Below are 15,856 nucleotides of genomic sequence, written 5' to 3'. Positions count from 1 at the left end.
AAGGTGCAAATCCAATGGGCAGCTTTGCCCCTTTCAGGCCATCCCTGAGGAGATGCTACAACTTCAGGGTGAGGTTTCAGCAAAAGTTTACTCTCTGCAGATTTCCCAGCAGAAAGGTACCTGGCACAACTGAAAAATCCCCTGCTCTTCCCCACCCCTTTCAGACCAGCTCTGCAAATCTTTCCAGTGTAAAGTTTCAAGTTGGAAGGGATGATCTGCCTTAGAAATCTTTTCCAACCCAAATGATTCTATAATTTTAAGTTCAACAAGTTGTTTAATGGGAAGCTACACATGACAAAACAACCTCTTTTGTAGCAGACCTTTACATAAAATGAGTTATTTTAAAATGAGCCTGGCAGCCTCTCAGTTTCTTTTCTAGAGAATATTATGCTGTGCAACTCTCCTTTAAGAACAGCCTGGAGTATAGCACGTACACATGTGCTGCAGAGCCAGCAGAATGGCAGTCAGGGGATCAGCTGCTGATTGAGCAAGGAATTGTGAGAAATCCAGGCCAAAAATGTCTCCAACAGCAGGTGCACAATAGGTTTGTGTTTCCTACACCACTCCAAGTCACTCTTCCTTTGCACATGTGCCAAATAAATGATCACTGCACAACTATATGAACACAGTCATTTGATAAACATGTATAATCAAGAAAAGGTATCGATGGCACAGGCAAAGGCTTGATCTTCTCCTGTGCCTAGAAGGATCTTCAGGATTTCAGTTTTGATGGTGAAAACTGAACTTTTGTACACATACCTGTGCATGTGGCCACGTGAAGTATTTAACTCTAATACTTACTTTATAAAGATGGATATATTTGAAAAAATATCCCTTGTGACAGATAACCGTAAGGCAAGCACTCATTAAGCCACAGAAAAAAGTTTATTGGATCTCCTCAAATTCTTTATACAGTTTTGCTGCTAAATGGACACAACACATTCGAACATTGCCTTTAATTTTTATTTCAATCATAAGTCCATCTTGAAAGAAGTGGTAACACATTTAATGGCATCTTCAATAAATAAAATGACAAAAAATCTAGTCCTTGCACAGACACATTACAATCCACTCCAAATTCAATACTGCCAAATATTGTTGGGAGTTTTTCTAAAACTTGCTTCGGAGGTTGGGATCTTTTTGTTTCAGCACTTAAATACACAGAAAAGAGTATGATGAGAGAAAATTCTGAACAGAACTTGTAAAAAACAGTAACTTAGAAGCAAGAGTTAATGAAATCTCTCTAATTGGATTAAAGAACCCAGTTTGAAATATTTTTTGAAAAACCCTGATTCTAACCTTCATATTAAAACATGCAGTTTTGCTGGATCCTATCCATGTCAGCATACTTATACAGGAAGAGTTAAATTCCAGGTTTTCTTCTTTTATTTTTTTAAACAAGAAATTCATAAAGTGAGAGCATTGGCCTCCCACACTCACAAAAGCAGTCATGGTCCATATATTCAGCAGTAGTAAACAGCTATTTGTGGCCAGTCCATTGCCTGAACTCCTACCAGACTGGAAAAGCTACTGCAGTGTACCCCTGGCTCTGCACCCATCTCTTGCCCAGTCCAGGAGCATCAACAACCTCAGTGAGGTGAGAATTCCTGAAAATACAAATCTGACTGCAAGATGAGGACCAACACATCTGATTCTAATTAAAAACTAAGCTTAATTTAAACCTTCTCCTAAATAGAGAAAGTCATGACTAAAGAAAAGCTGAGCACCAAGATTTCCAAATTGCAATTCTGTGTAATTAGCATGTCACAAAGCAATTAGAGTGTCAGTTAATGTAGGAACAACCATTCTAGCACTAAAATCAGTTAACACTCTCATCTTCATGCCATCAGTGGAAGCTTTGGGCACAAAAGGAATGCATGGTTGGGCCCCTCCAGACCTATGCATACTATACAGGGGACAGGAAAGCTTAAACAAAAGACAAAATTGCACCACATCTGTGCAAACATTTCAACCAGGTTGTTTCAACCAGTTCCCTGCTCACCCCAGCTCCTCCTGCTGACTCCACCTGGCTTATTCAAAAGAACACGGGGAAGCAGGACTCTGTTTCAGGGTATGAAACTTTTTTCTGCAATTATCTTCCCCTCAGCTGACCACATTGTAACAAAAGTGCAATAACTTACAAACTTCTCAAACAAACAGCTATTAAAATTACACATTTTTAGGGAAACATATTCACTAGTTTAACCATAAAAATATTTCCCCAGGTAACAAACCTTAAAGCATTTGGTAACACAGTATTTCAATAATAATAAAGAAAAACCCTTCCACTTGTTACAAAAGACAGAACTGTCAGATTTTGCCTACAGTACACTTTTTAAGAACTTTGCCATCTTGTGAAGACTATGCTGTAGTTAACAACAGAACTATCATTTAAAATAAATGAGTATTGAAATATTAGACTGACTTTCTTAATCTTTTGCAAATTAAAACAAGGAAAAATCCAGGACCATGTCATCCAAAAACTTGCAAGACAGTTTACATCCAGAGTCATAAGGAAGCACCACTTCTCATAAAGTACTTTGTATGTCTGTTCCTGAAAAGCATATTTAATAGTTTCTTGGCAACTGCTAAAACAGATTCTCACACTAACTGCAGCTTGACTTAGAGAATTCAGGTCTGGGGATATAAGGGAATTTTGGGCAAAATTATACTTCAAATAAAAAAAAAAAAACAACCTGCTAAATTTGGTCCAAGCATCCAAAAAAACCCAAGGTATATGGGTCCTTCATTGACCCTAATGCTGCTGTTCAGTTGATCTTAAAAAGAAAGTAGGTGTACAGCAGTAAGGAAGAAGGACTGCCTATGATAGGCACAGAACTGTGACAGAATAAACAGTTTCTTTACAAAGATGTATTAACTGTGTTTCTGCCATGTGAGTAACTGAACTTGCACTAATGGAGAACCCTGAACTTTGTACACTATAGCCACAAGAAATGATTTCCTATTTAAAAAACAGATCCATTTCTAATCAACTGTTTTACCAATCATCATTAGATATGTGAAAAAAAAAAAAAAATCTTTTAAAATAATTACAAAGAGTGGACTGCAGTAGCAGCTATTCAAGCAAGATTCAAGCACAAGTTTAAATGGAGTTTCAAGCTGGGAATTAGCCTTCTTTGTCGAAAATTTGTACAACATTTTCAAAAACCTAAAAAGATAAAAAAGAATTTTATGAAGCATTCATCTAACAGTTACTCCAAGTTAAACCAACTTAAACAGTATTTGACAGTACTTTCAAAAATATATAGGGTTTTTTTAAAACATTCACAGTAATTCTTTAACAGTGAGACTGGCATCAATTTTGGGAAGCAGACAGAAGAGTAACACTACTTGAGAAGAGTAAAAGCTCATGAAAATGTAAAAGGCAAGACCCTGTTAAACACAGAAACACTGGAAATGTGTTTAGTCCAGTTCACACTCAAGCAGAACAGATCAATTTCCTCAAGTTATTCACATCTTACTCAGTCCTTCAAGAGTCAAATCAAGAGCTCCACAACATCCCTGAGTAATAACATCAGTGCTTAATTAGCAGGCTAATCACATACACACACATCTCAGAAGAATGCCAGAAATATGCACCCTTCCACCCTGTGATCCCCATGGTTTTTTGGCATATATACTTACTTCATCAACAGATTTAGAGGCATCCACTTTTCTGACTTTTCCCATTCTCTCATACAAATCTATGATAGGCTTAGTAGACTGCAGATATGTATGAATTCTAAGAGAAAGCACAGGGAGAAAAAAAAAAAACACATTACAAAGAAAAATACCAAGAGAAGGGACCAGAGAAGTTTTTAGGACAGTACCTCTTCTCCAGGCTCTCCCGGTTATCGTCGCTCCTACCACTGCTCTTGCCTCTCTCAAGACAGCGGCCGATACAGATCTACAAGAAAACATCAGAAGCATGACTGCAGCCAGGAACACCAGCTGCCATCCTGAGAGCAGGAACTAACAAAAATCCTGCAAATCTAAACTGGCCTGGCACACAAAATACAGCCCAGAACTGGTGGATGTAACCAGAAGTCACATGGGTAGATTCTTCTAGAGAAGGATGATGGTTTACAATCCAATTTATGAAAACGGGATTGGGGACAGAGGAAGTAAAAGCAGCATCAAGCTCTGTGATTTGACTGGATCCCAAACCTGAGACATAAAAAAAGAAAATTACCTGATTTTCCAGGATGTGTTCAGGCTTTCTGAAAAGCAGCATGTCAAATGGGACTATTAATATATGTCTGCACTGAAGGAAAGTCACTGTATGTTCTCTCAAGAATTTTGTAAGGCAAATTGACAATAATAAGTTACTGTCAGTTAAAATGTTCTTGCCTGACATTGCTATAATGAAGACTTCAAAATCTAAGTAAAAAATAAAGAACTAACCATAGCTAGACGTGTCCCAATGAACTTAGTCCCAATGAACTAAGTTTTTTAAACCTTTAGTTAAATAAGCAAAGCTGACACATTACATTCCCTGAATACTTTTATCTAACTCATGCAAGAGGACAAGGGTTAAAAATTATTTTTCCTCCACAATACAATCATGGTAAAGATCATTAAGCATTGTGTATTTTTAAATCTAGTAAAAAACTGGAATCACAAAATTAATGCCCCACCAAGGGAAAAAATTAATTTAGTCTTCTTTAAGGTTTTAACATAAAAATAGTAGTCCTTCATGTGCGCTTTAAGATTACAAAATGATTGCAAATAAGTTTAAAAAAAACCCAAAAAACCAAAATCTCAGGAAGCTGGGGAAAGGGGTAAGAGGAAAAAAGTCAGCTTAAGGTGCTGGGATACTCATAACAGTTTTTATGTTCAAGGGCACTGACAAATTAAGAAGACAGCACATCACGGCACTTGTTAAATGAATGTAATGCATCACTGTCAAAATGCCCTTGTAATTTAATGACTTACTGAATAAAATGTTGATTACTGACTATCCTATAGCACAGCTCATAACTATGAAAATAAAGATTGCTGCTGCACTTCAGAATTAAAGCAGACATTGTACCAAGTTCATTTTGGACTAAACAACAAATTACTAAGAGTAAATAGAGCAATATTTACTGAAAAGTAGCCAAATAATTTTGTAAAACGTATTTAAAGTTTTGATAAATTTTCTTTAAGAATGCAATTGCCTGGAGTACTTCCTCAATATAATCTATTCACATATGATTATACCAGTTGTCATTACCTGTCTATTTCAATAAACATGCAGCTTTTCATCGGCTAAAACAAGTTGCCAAAAAATCCTTCAAATACCCAGGCCAAGTTTTCCTTCTACTCTTACATTAGTCCATTCTCCCAGTCAGAGTTTAATTGTTCTTCTTGAATGATTCCCACAATATTGCAAGAAAGGAAGTTACAGAATTACACACTTCATTACCTCATTGTCACAATCAAAAAAGAGAACAAAGGAAACATCCGCTTTTCCATCCATAGTCTTATTCCAGCCTTGAAGATTATCTTCATTCCTGGGAAATCCATCAATCAAAAACTTGTTCTTCTGGGAATTGGCAGCCATTGTTTGATCCATAGCCTGATAAAAGATAATTCAATTCACAATCTCCTGCACATATGCTGATTTATCTACTTATTAATTTACCCCCAAGATGTTGACACGGTAAGTTGAGAAGCATTTATTTTAGGATTATTGCAGATTTACAAAATGCGCTTTTTGTTTCACTTTCAATGCATACTGGTTAATTCAATGATGCACCAACAGAACTATTGTTCAAATTGAATCAGTTATTTCACAAAGCTCAAAAATCTCATAACAAACAAATCTTGTAATAAATCCCAGATTTAAAGCTTATTTTCTACCAGATACTGGGAAGTGTCTTTACACAATAAGACATCAGAACATCCCTGATCTAAAGTTAATTTGAAGGGAAAAACTCCAGATAAATTTACTGCCATGAACAGCAGCTTTTTTTGACTTAAAGTAGATATTCCCATTGTTTTCATGGACATCCAACAGAAGCTGAAGCTTTTCCTTTCACAAGAACATCAGTAGGTGCTCTTCTCCTTCACCTGACTATCTATTTTGACAAAACTTACAAATCTTAGTGCCTTTAAGGCCTCTGACCTCCAATCAAATATGACTGAATAGACCAAGAGGTCCAAAAGCTAGTGCAGGGAAATAAGAAATACAGTTTCACTGCTTTTCCCAGAGCTACTAAAAAATTAAGGAAAATAAAAATAACCCATTTTCACAGATCCCCAGGTATGAGAAGCCATCAGCTCTCCAGCAGTCAGAGAGAATCACAAATGATTGCTGAGAGAAGCAGCTCCGTGTCTGCCCATTCATACCGCTCACACTGGAAAAGCAGTTCTGCCAGAACACAGCCACTGCTTTGTTGCTTACTCTGCAGGAGTGACCCTGCAAGGAAATAGCCTTTTCCTTACCCTCTTCAGCAAGCTGATTGTTATTTCGACTGGCACGATCTCCCCCTCTTTAATGTAGTTCTCAATGAGTTCTCCATACTGGGAGCCCGGCCTTTTCCGCTCGTCCCGGAGAAGGTCACCAGCAGAAAGGTGAGTGTAGCCGTATTTCTGCAACGGGAAAAGCAAACACAGGCTCCCTTCAGGCAGAGCATTTGTGCAAACCCAACACCACTCAGCAGTGTCAGCCCTGTTTATCCTTGCACTGCAACAGAAAAACCCAGGGAGCAGCATCTTGCTAGTGACAGATCTGTTCCATCTTCACTGTGCAATCTGACAGTAGAGCACACTCTGCACACAACACACACAGTAAGAATCAGAGTCATTAAGGATGGAAAAGACCTCCAAAATCATCAAGTCCAGCCTTTGACCAAACACCATAGTGACAACTACACCAAAGCTTTAAGTTCCACATGCAGTCATTTCTTGAATGCTTCCATGAATGGTGACTCCACCACCTCCCTGTTCCAGTGTCTGACAACCAAATCAATGAGGAAATTCTTCCAAATGTCCAACCTGCTGCACCTTGAGGCCATTTCCTCTTGTCCTGTTGCTGGCTGCCTGGGAGAAGAGGCTGACTCTTACCTTAGTACAAACTTCTTTGTTTGTACTAAGTAATGTACAAGTTGTGAATGACAAGATTTTCCCTGAGCCTCCCTTTCTTCAGGCTAAAACCCCCAGCTGCCTCAGCTGCTGCTCATAGGACTCACTCTCCAACCCTCCACCAGCTCCATTACCCTTCTCTGGACACACTCCAGCACCCCAATGTCTTTTTGAGGTGAGGGGCCCAGAACTGGACATCCTTGGGTAAAATGCTCAACAGGGCTTTGGTCAGGTATTTCTGTACCATTTTCAAAAACAATTTTTTTTATGTTTGGAAACAAGACAAGACAAGAATTTTGTTTAATTACATACTGAAAGAAAACACATAGAGTGATTGCAGTTCCTTTGGAGCTGGAGGAATGTCCCAAGCACAGGCTAAGTCAGAAATCCCTATCTTCATGTTGTGGTTCTAGCACCAGCTTCCTCCCCTGCCTTGGTGAAATCACCTATAACACAGCAGCTGCACAAACAGTCCTCCTGCCCCTGCTACCTCCTTCCCTGGGATGACCACGGAGAGCAGCCCTTGGGGAAAAGCAGTGACTTCTCCTAAGGATGACGTGGTAGATGAAGGTCAATAGCTACACTGGTTCCACCCTCTGCCACACCACACAGAGTAAACAGAGAGATCAGATTCAGATCCATCAATATGATAGCACTGTGCAGGAAAACAGCACACACCATTGCTCTTTCACCTCAAACTACAGCTAAAATAGTTACTTATGAAAAAAACTGATGGAAGTATTTATTAGACATGAATTTCTCAGGCATTTATCATTGTAAATAGATACCTAGTGCAAGTACACAAATATATTCCTACCAAAGAGAAATGCATGGTTATAAATAATCATTTTCTCAGCTCATTTAACACTGCGAGAAAACTAACAAAGTGCACAATTCTCCTTGACCAAATATAAGTCCATCAAAACAGGCAATAAATACATCTCCTTGGTATTACCTAAGCCAGTTATACATCCAAAACACAGCACACACATACATTCTTATCGGGAAGTTTTTACACAAAACAAAAGCAGCAGCAAAAAACTTCAGGGTTATCAGTTTGGCTGCAGCAACATCCAAAGCAAATTTCAAACAAGGTGTCTGAGAGGCATAATAATGTGACTACACACTTGGCAAGGCTGTGAACTTTGGATTTAAAAACTTGGCTACTGAACTAAGTACAACAGAAATATTACACAACCCACTAAGTGACTTTAAAACATTTCAGTTGCTTTCCAATTTCACCCACAAAAGCATGGAAAGTTAGTTCTGCCATAGTCATAATTTAAGAAGGGATATAATTACTTAAATCTCCAAAACTGTACACAGTTGGCAAAAAACAGAAGCAAGATTTTGCTGTAAGTAAGTGTGAAGGAAAAGCTTCATAGACATCCTCTGTAAGCTCACTGTACTCTTGCTTTAATGTACATTGCTTTTGGATAGGCCTAACTAATTGCAAATCTAAATATTTATAACCTACAGAAGCCATAAACCAGAATAAATTGTTCCTTATAAGCAAGAAACATTACTCTGCTGAATGCTAAATTAACATGTAGCTCTTCTTGCTAAAGTTATAGAATGATGATTTTTTTAGCATCAGGTTTCTACAAAGAAGAAAACAGGAGGAAAATATAATCCCTTAGGTTTTAGAGGATTACCAAACCATTTAATTTTCCTTGGCACTTTCCTTTTCATGCATGAAAACAAAATTGAGTCCGGATTTTTTTGGAATTCTCCATCTTTTGCAAGAGCAAACTAAAGTAGTTTTTAACAGCTGAATTGGAAAGCAAAGACAGAAGTGTTTAAAAGTGCTTTTGTACAAATAGACTTTTTTGAGATAATAATAAATTATATTCAAGACTAACCCTCAGAATGGCTTAACCAGGCTGTAAGAAAAACAAACCTCTCCTTCAGGGGCAAAACATCTATTTGTGAAATGTGCTGAGCCAAGAGCCAAAGAAAACACAAGGGTTTAAACAATGCAAACAAGGGGGGAGAATGGCTTGGCTGCTGCTTCACACACAGAAGGCTTCAGAGATGTGGAGCTCCTGCTACCCTTGCCAGTTTTAATCAAGATGTTCAGGGCACAAAGTTTTCTTTCATTTTAGGTCATAGAAACCCTCAGCAAGCGTCCTGGGCTGCAGCAAATCATTGCAATGCCAAGGGCTTGCAGAAGAGACTGTGATGTAACAGCACAAAACATGGGTCAAACACTCAGGTCTGGACAAGGTCTGCCTTGTGGCAGCAGGACTTGGCACTTCCCAGCAGTGCCAAGCACATCTTGATGCAATCACCAGAATGTGACTCATTGCCACTCCTGCACTCTCTTCTGCAATCAAAAAGGGAGCAGGACTGTGGTTGCCAAATAATGAAAAAGCAGTTTCCCCAGCTCTTACTAGGCACATAATGTCAGAATGAAAGGATGACTTGGAAAAAAAAAATAGGACAAAAAACAATTTCCAAATACTAGGATGCCAAGCACTTAAAATCTGGAGAGATTTTGGTATTACACAGAAGAAAAAGGAAAATATAGAATTAACTATTCTAAAATGTATTTCAGAGATAATGCTTTCTGCTATGCTGTCAGACTGATGTGATCTAGAAGAAGAAAAAAAGATTAAATTGGTAAGTTACTATTACACAAGTTCTCATTACTACACAAGTAGTGCAAGCTCTTGGTGCTGCAATGATTTGCTCCAATTCAGGACACTTGCTGAGGGTTTCTCTCACCTAAAATAAAAGAAAATTTTGTGCCCTAACCACCTTGACTAAAACCGTCAAGAGTAGTGTGAGCACCACATCTATTTATTACACAAGTTCTCATTGTTTTCAAAATTAATTTTTTGAAATATGGGTCTCCAAATATTACTTACAAAAATCAACCGTGAATGAAAAAGTGCTGCCTTCAACACCACTCAAGACATTCTCCTCTTTTGCTTTAATAAAACATAAAAATAATTTAAAAAATAATCTCAGTGAAATAGAAAGGTGAGCTCAAGTTTCCATCAGTCCCATTACAGCAGCAGTGGCTAGAGCAGATCAGAATAGCACTTGCTGTTTGCCTCTGCCTGGTCAGTCACAGCAGGACAAACTGGGACACGAAAGCTGTGAGCTCCACATCTCCAAATTCCAGCCCGAGACTGCAGCCTCCCCGGGATGCCCTTCCCTCCCCTGTCCTCCAGCCCTTCCAGCTTCCTTCTGCCAGCCGGGATTCGCAACTTTCACTCTGCAGACAGAGCAGGCTTTGTTTTCAGTAAATACAATAAACAGACGCATAGGAATGGAAATGCATGAGTCACATCAGGCTGGAAGCAGGCGGAGTGTGCCCAGCAATCTCGGGCAGTCAGGAAGGATCCGAGGCGAGCAGCAGCTGACGCTGGCACTCCTTCCACAGCCCCTTCCGAGAGACACGAGGTTTATTTCTGATTCAGCCCTGGTGGTCCTGCAACAAATCTCCCCACTAAACACACAGCTTGAGACTTCCTTAAGAGGGCAGAAGCCAAGAAGCAAGAGAAACACAAATTACTGCTTTGACCTTGACTCCTATCTTGGCTTATCATTGTTAGTTTTAAAATGAAAGTCACAGGGCTTAAGATTTAAACAAATAAAATACAAACTTTTATTGCCCTAGTTCTGACCTGTCATATCTTGGGCAACCTTAATAAACAACCAAAATTTGCTACATACACCATTCAAGAACTAGTAAAAATAAAAACAGAACTGTGCAAAGCCTGTAGCCTTCAGGGTTTTTTTTTTAGCCTTGAAAGCTTTTGTCTGTCCTACTAGCACACGGAATTAAATCTTTGGGGTACAGGTTACAATGCAGTAATAGACCTTCTGTCTGCTTATTCCAATTTAAAAAATTGAAGAAATTTCCTTAGTTTGAAATATGTTATGGTCTCTGGGAAACAAAAACAAACAAAAGCCCACATTAACAAACCAAAACACACAATGGAGATACTACTGACAGCGCCTCCAAGGGAGAGGGGGGCAAACAGAGCACCCCAGGTGCTTCAGGAGCATTGACTCAATACAAGGCACCCAGTATGTTCAGAAAGTCCAAAGTTTAATGCCTAGTGTTCTGCAAAATGGAAATGTTCAGGGATAAATCTTCAGGGGTTAGATTTAAACTCTCACCATGTTTTTTTAAAAAAGCTCCAAAGTTCAGAAATATAAATTTATATTCTAAAAATCAACTATGAGAACTTAAGGCTAAGTAGAATACCAATACATTACATTCATTAAAGAGATTTCAGAAGCTGAGTTTAAAGCAAACAATTTACACCCTGTTTTTACTTCAAGGAAGTTAACGCTGTATCTCAGCAGACTTCCAGAAGACAATTAACACATGACAGCAAAATCTAAATCCTCTGCTACTTTCAGAGGAGCATTTCTGATACAATGAATACTTCTTTGCATTGTTTTCTTCACCCTAGGAAATCTCCTTATCATATATCCCAAAGCAACTTAACAGCTTTCTCTATTTGGATATCAACTTATGCTCTTATAAAACCGAGAAGGCTCAGCATCCCACTTTGTGGAATCAATTTTAGATTTAAGCTCAAACATACAGGATAGGGCTGTGGTAGAGGTGAATTATATTTTAGGTACACAGAGAGCAATGCCTTGCATAGCCCAAATCTCTACAGATCACCTTGCCAAAACAATCAGACAAGAAAGTACAACTCAAATCTTGCTTGGAATAAAGACAAATTATTTGGTTATTATTCTTCCCAACAACCAAAGAGCTTTACATCTCAAGCAGAGGTTATAAGGATTTAAAATTTAAGCACAAGAAAGCATATTTTGTGCAGATTTGCTGAACGCATTTTTTTTCCTTGACTTTACCGTAATGATTTTATACGCAAAGTTCAGAAGTCAGCAATAAAGCACATTTCATTATCTCACAGTCACAGAAGAGACACTGTGGAAAGCATGAAGGTTACTGCAAGAACCTGCATTCAAATGACATCATTCAACTATAGCTCAAATATTCTGCCTCACATGACAGCTACGCAACAGTCCCAGATGATGGCAAGCTCCACCTAACAAAGCTGTGGAAGGTTTCAGGAGTTAATCTGCAGAGCTGGAAGGGAGAGGATAAGAACTTAAGAGGGAATTCTGCTTCATCCCTCTCTAAATAGGAGGAACTGCTCCAGAACAGCAGCAGTTCTGCTGCATTTGCATTTCCCTGACAATTCTGTGTCTGTGGAACATACAGGAGTCGAGTCTTCCCTCCGTATCGGAGAAAACCAGTCTGGTTCAGCTGTCTCATCCAACCTTATCTGTGGAGATAAAGAATCCTAATCACTTACCCACTGTTCCCTTTCTTACACTGTGTCAATACCCATTTCCACTTGTTATTAGGTCTTCCCTCAAATAATTTCTCCATTTGTGTCGAAATTTGGCGTGCATACATGCCTTCTCCACATTTAGGGATTCCAGCACACACATATTGAGCAGTTATGATTTACGCTAGTATTTAACAAATACATATTTCACCTACAACATGGGATACCCATCTCCCTTTTTTTGGGAATGCAAAGCACAGTCTGCAAAAAAATTACAAAACTTCTTTGAGAAATTGTTCCCAGGTACTTAGTGCATAATATCCCCTTTACTCTACAAAACACAGACATCCTTGGTTTTTAATAAAAATAGTTTGATGCTAAATCCATACAAGAGCTCACCTCAGCCAAATGAGACTTCTTCCACATGTGATGTGCTCTGTCCCAAATCTCCAGTATGAATAGCAACCAAGACATATTTATAGCTCATACTGACTTTTTGTTCAGCACAACCTTCAGCTCTACAGTAAGATACTGGGTCAGATTCATTCCAAATGTAAACTAATATTATTCCGTCCATTTACAACAAGGATGAATGAGGTTTATTATTACTCAGCTACAGCCCCCTTTTCTCTGTGGCAAACTGCCAACAGGGTTTAAAACATAAATAAAAATAAGCTTTCAACCTAAAGGCAGCATTGACTGCACACAGGCTGCTCACTTGCCTGCAGCAGGGCTCTCTGGGGGCTGCCAGGGGCCACGGTGAGGATTTGTGCTTAGAAAAGCTGCTGCTCTCCAGTACCTCTGCTGTGTTTCACCCACACTTCCCTGCTCATGTGCCCTTTTTCTAAAGTTTTCCAGCACACTTGCATCAGTCCAACTGTTCTTTAAACTACCTCAGACCCTCTCTGCCTCCCAATTTAGCCAGTGACTCTCCTGGAGGTGTCTGAGACAGCAGGAAGGTTGTTCTTTGCATTCAACAGGTCTGAGTGCTTTCTACTGTCAGCTCACTGACTTCAATAAACTTCTTTTCATGTAGTGAACAGGATTAGCAGAATTAAAGCAAATTTGCATTTATTCAAATTTGGATTTCTCTTTCCAGGCTTAGAGAAGAAAAAAAATACTGCATAAGCAAGGTTTTCCTTTTTTTCCTTTCCAGCTAGAAACACTATTTGAATAGCAATGGCTCATTTGAACTCCTCCTAATAAAGTGGTCTTTATCCAATTATATCAGCCTATCCAGCCATAGGCATTTATCCTCCTAAACACGGGCCAGCAGCCACACAAGGTACTTCAGCCCTGAGGCTACACTAATGGTTTGCTGAAAGCCATTAATGACAGCCTACAAGGTTCCCCTATAGTTTAAGCTCATTTGTTTTCTACGTGCCAGGGGCTGAATTTGACCTTACCAAAAAGGCTTTATGAGCACTGTGAACCTTCCATGCCACAATTTAATTTAATGAATATGCTGGTTTGAATGCAAGTCTGTAATTTGAGGTTTAAATCCTTCAGAACTAAAGTCATAACGGCATTTTTTAGTCTGGACCAAATTCACTTAACTTAGTTATACAACTCCAAGGTCTGGGATGTAGCAGCAGCGTGGATAAACTGAAACAGCACTCCCAGGCCACCACCAGAACAGAGGACACACACAACGTGGCTGTTCCAGGAGTTTTGGGGTACTTTCCCACCAACAGATTCAGGAACATGGGCATCACCACAGTTCTAAGCCATATCTTTCAGTGAGGGTATGCATAAGCTTTGATCCTATGTGGCTCTTAATAAGAAAAGTACATACAACTGCTCAGTAAAAAAAGGGGAAAAAAAAAGATAAAAGAGCTGTTTCAAATCCAACATACACACATGTTTGGAAGCATTCATCCCTAACTACTTCCGTAATTATCCACCTGGATACACTGTAATTATCCGTGCGGTTTTGGTGTTTAAAAGGACGGTACTACACCATGTAGTATCCACCGTTCTTTCTTACATATTTGTCGTCTCAAAAGGCTGGAAAAAATATATTTGGAAAACTGAAAATTTGAAAGTTTAGTAAAATTATACTGTCAGTCTTAGGCTCTTTAAAAAGAAGGAACAAGATGAACAATCTATGGGATCAGGATATCCTTTGACCTGTATCACATTGTGTCACAGAAAAAAAAAAAAAATTTTCTATTTTTAACATATTACTTCCACAACTTACTGAGATGGCACTGGGTAAAAAAGCCAACATCCTGCAATGCCTGCTGTACCAGCTGTACCATTTATGGGACAGGCCTCAGGAGACGTGGACCTTGATCCATTTGAAGCGCACTATTCCCAATAGCTATCAGACACCTCACCCACCTCCTCTGCCAGGCCCCAGCTCCGACGTGGCCGTGCAGACGTGTACGGAGCCACCCCCTCGGGATGGGCTGCGGGACCGGCCCGACAAGGCAGCACCGCCCGGGCACTGGGAATCCTGCCGGGCCGCCGTGCCGCCCCTCGGCCACGGCACAGCCGGCAATCCGCGCTCCCGGCAGAACCGGAGCGGCCTCCGGACCACCAGCGGGTGTCCCCAAAGTGGATGTAAAAACCTCAATGGTGTCCCCCAAGTGGATGTAAAAACCCCAATGGTGTCCTCCAAGTGGATGTAAAAACCCCAATGGTGTCCCCAGGGTGGATGCCGGCGCAGGCACCGCCAGTAGAGTGTGATCCTGCGGGGCTGAGAGAAAAGGCAGGAGAAGGGAAAGGGCCAGGCGGCCTGACAGGGGTGGAAGGGGAACGGAAGGGCAGGAGTGGGGGCTGCCCCACCGCTTCACCCACTAAAGAGAAGATGTGGGTCAGTTATTTTTATTTATCGCCTCGAAGGAGCGAGGAATGGATGGAGACTCGATAAGAGACCAGACCGAAAGGCAGACAGTGGTCTCGCCACCCCCGTCTGTGGGACACGGCCCCCAGGAGGCCACCTCAAAGATGGTCCGGACCCCACAGAGGGATCCTACAACTCCCAGGCCCCCCCGCGGCCGGGGTCCCGCACCCCCTGCACCTCACCTCCACGATACGAGCGCACTGCGTCCCCTTGCCCGCCCCGGGCCCGCCGAGGACGAAGACGACGACGGGCTTCATGAGGAGAAGGAGGCGACGGCGTTGCAGCAGCAGGACAGCGGCGGCGGAGCGGCGGCCGTGGGGCGGCCGATAGGGAGGGCGGGCGGGGAGCGGCGGGGCCGAGGCCGGGACTGTGACCGGGACTGTGACTGAGGCAGCGCTGCCGCCGCGCTGTCCCCGCGGAGGGAAAGTGCTTCCGGGTCCCGGACGGGGCGGGGCGGGCACGTGGGCGAGGGGCTGGCAGCGGCGGTTCTGCGGGGACTCACGATCCTGAAACCCGGCTTGGGGAAGGCGGAGGCCGGCGCGGCGTTCCAGCGGGACCGGGCGTGTCGGTTCATTGCTGGCCCGGCCACAGCCCTTTCCGGCATGGCATGGCATGGCCCGGCTCAGCAGCGGCGGTGGCCCCGCTGCCATGG

General features: G+C 41.1%; 1 protein-coding gene across 1 annotated transcript; it reads right to left on the bottom strand.

Moving 5' to 3' along the window:
* Window positions 1-866: 866 nt before the first annotated feature.
* Window positions 867-15,848, bottom strand: CMPK1 (cytidine/uridine monophosphate kinase 1). The gene is made up of 6 exons (XM_071436679.1): window positions 15,387-15,848; window positions 6,430-6,576; window positions 5,408-5,560; window positions 3,831-3,907; window positions 3,646-3,742; window positions 867-3,169 (listed from the first exon to the last, which is right to left on the bottom strand). Exons 1-6 carry the CDS (start codon window positions 15,816-15,818, stop codon window positions 3,128-3,130), a joined length of 948 nt encoding a protein of 315 aa, XP_071292780.1. The 5' UTR covers window positions 15,819-15,848; the 3' UTR covers window positions 867-3,127.
* Window positions 15,849-15,856: the final 8 nt, after the last annotated feature.

This window comes from Agelaius tricolor, unplaced genomic scaffold (genome assembly GCF_023055355.1).
Source record: "Agelaius tricolor isolate 1412-34295 unplaced genomic scaffold, bAgeTri1.0.p SCAF_11, whole genome shotgun sequence".
Taxonomy (NCBI): Eukaryota; Metazoa; Chordata; class Aves; order Passeriformes; family Icteridae; genus Agelaius; species Agelaius tricolor.
Note: the sequence above shows the minus strand (reverse complement) of the source record. Positions and strands in the feature narration are given on the sequence as shown.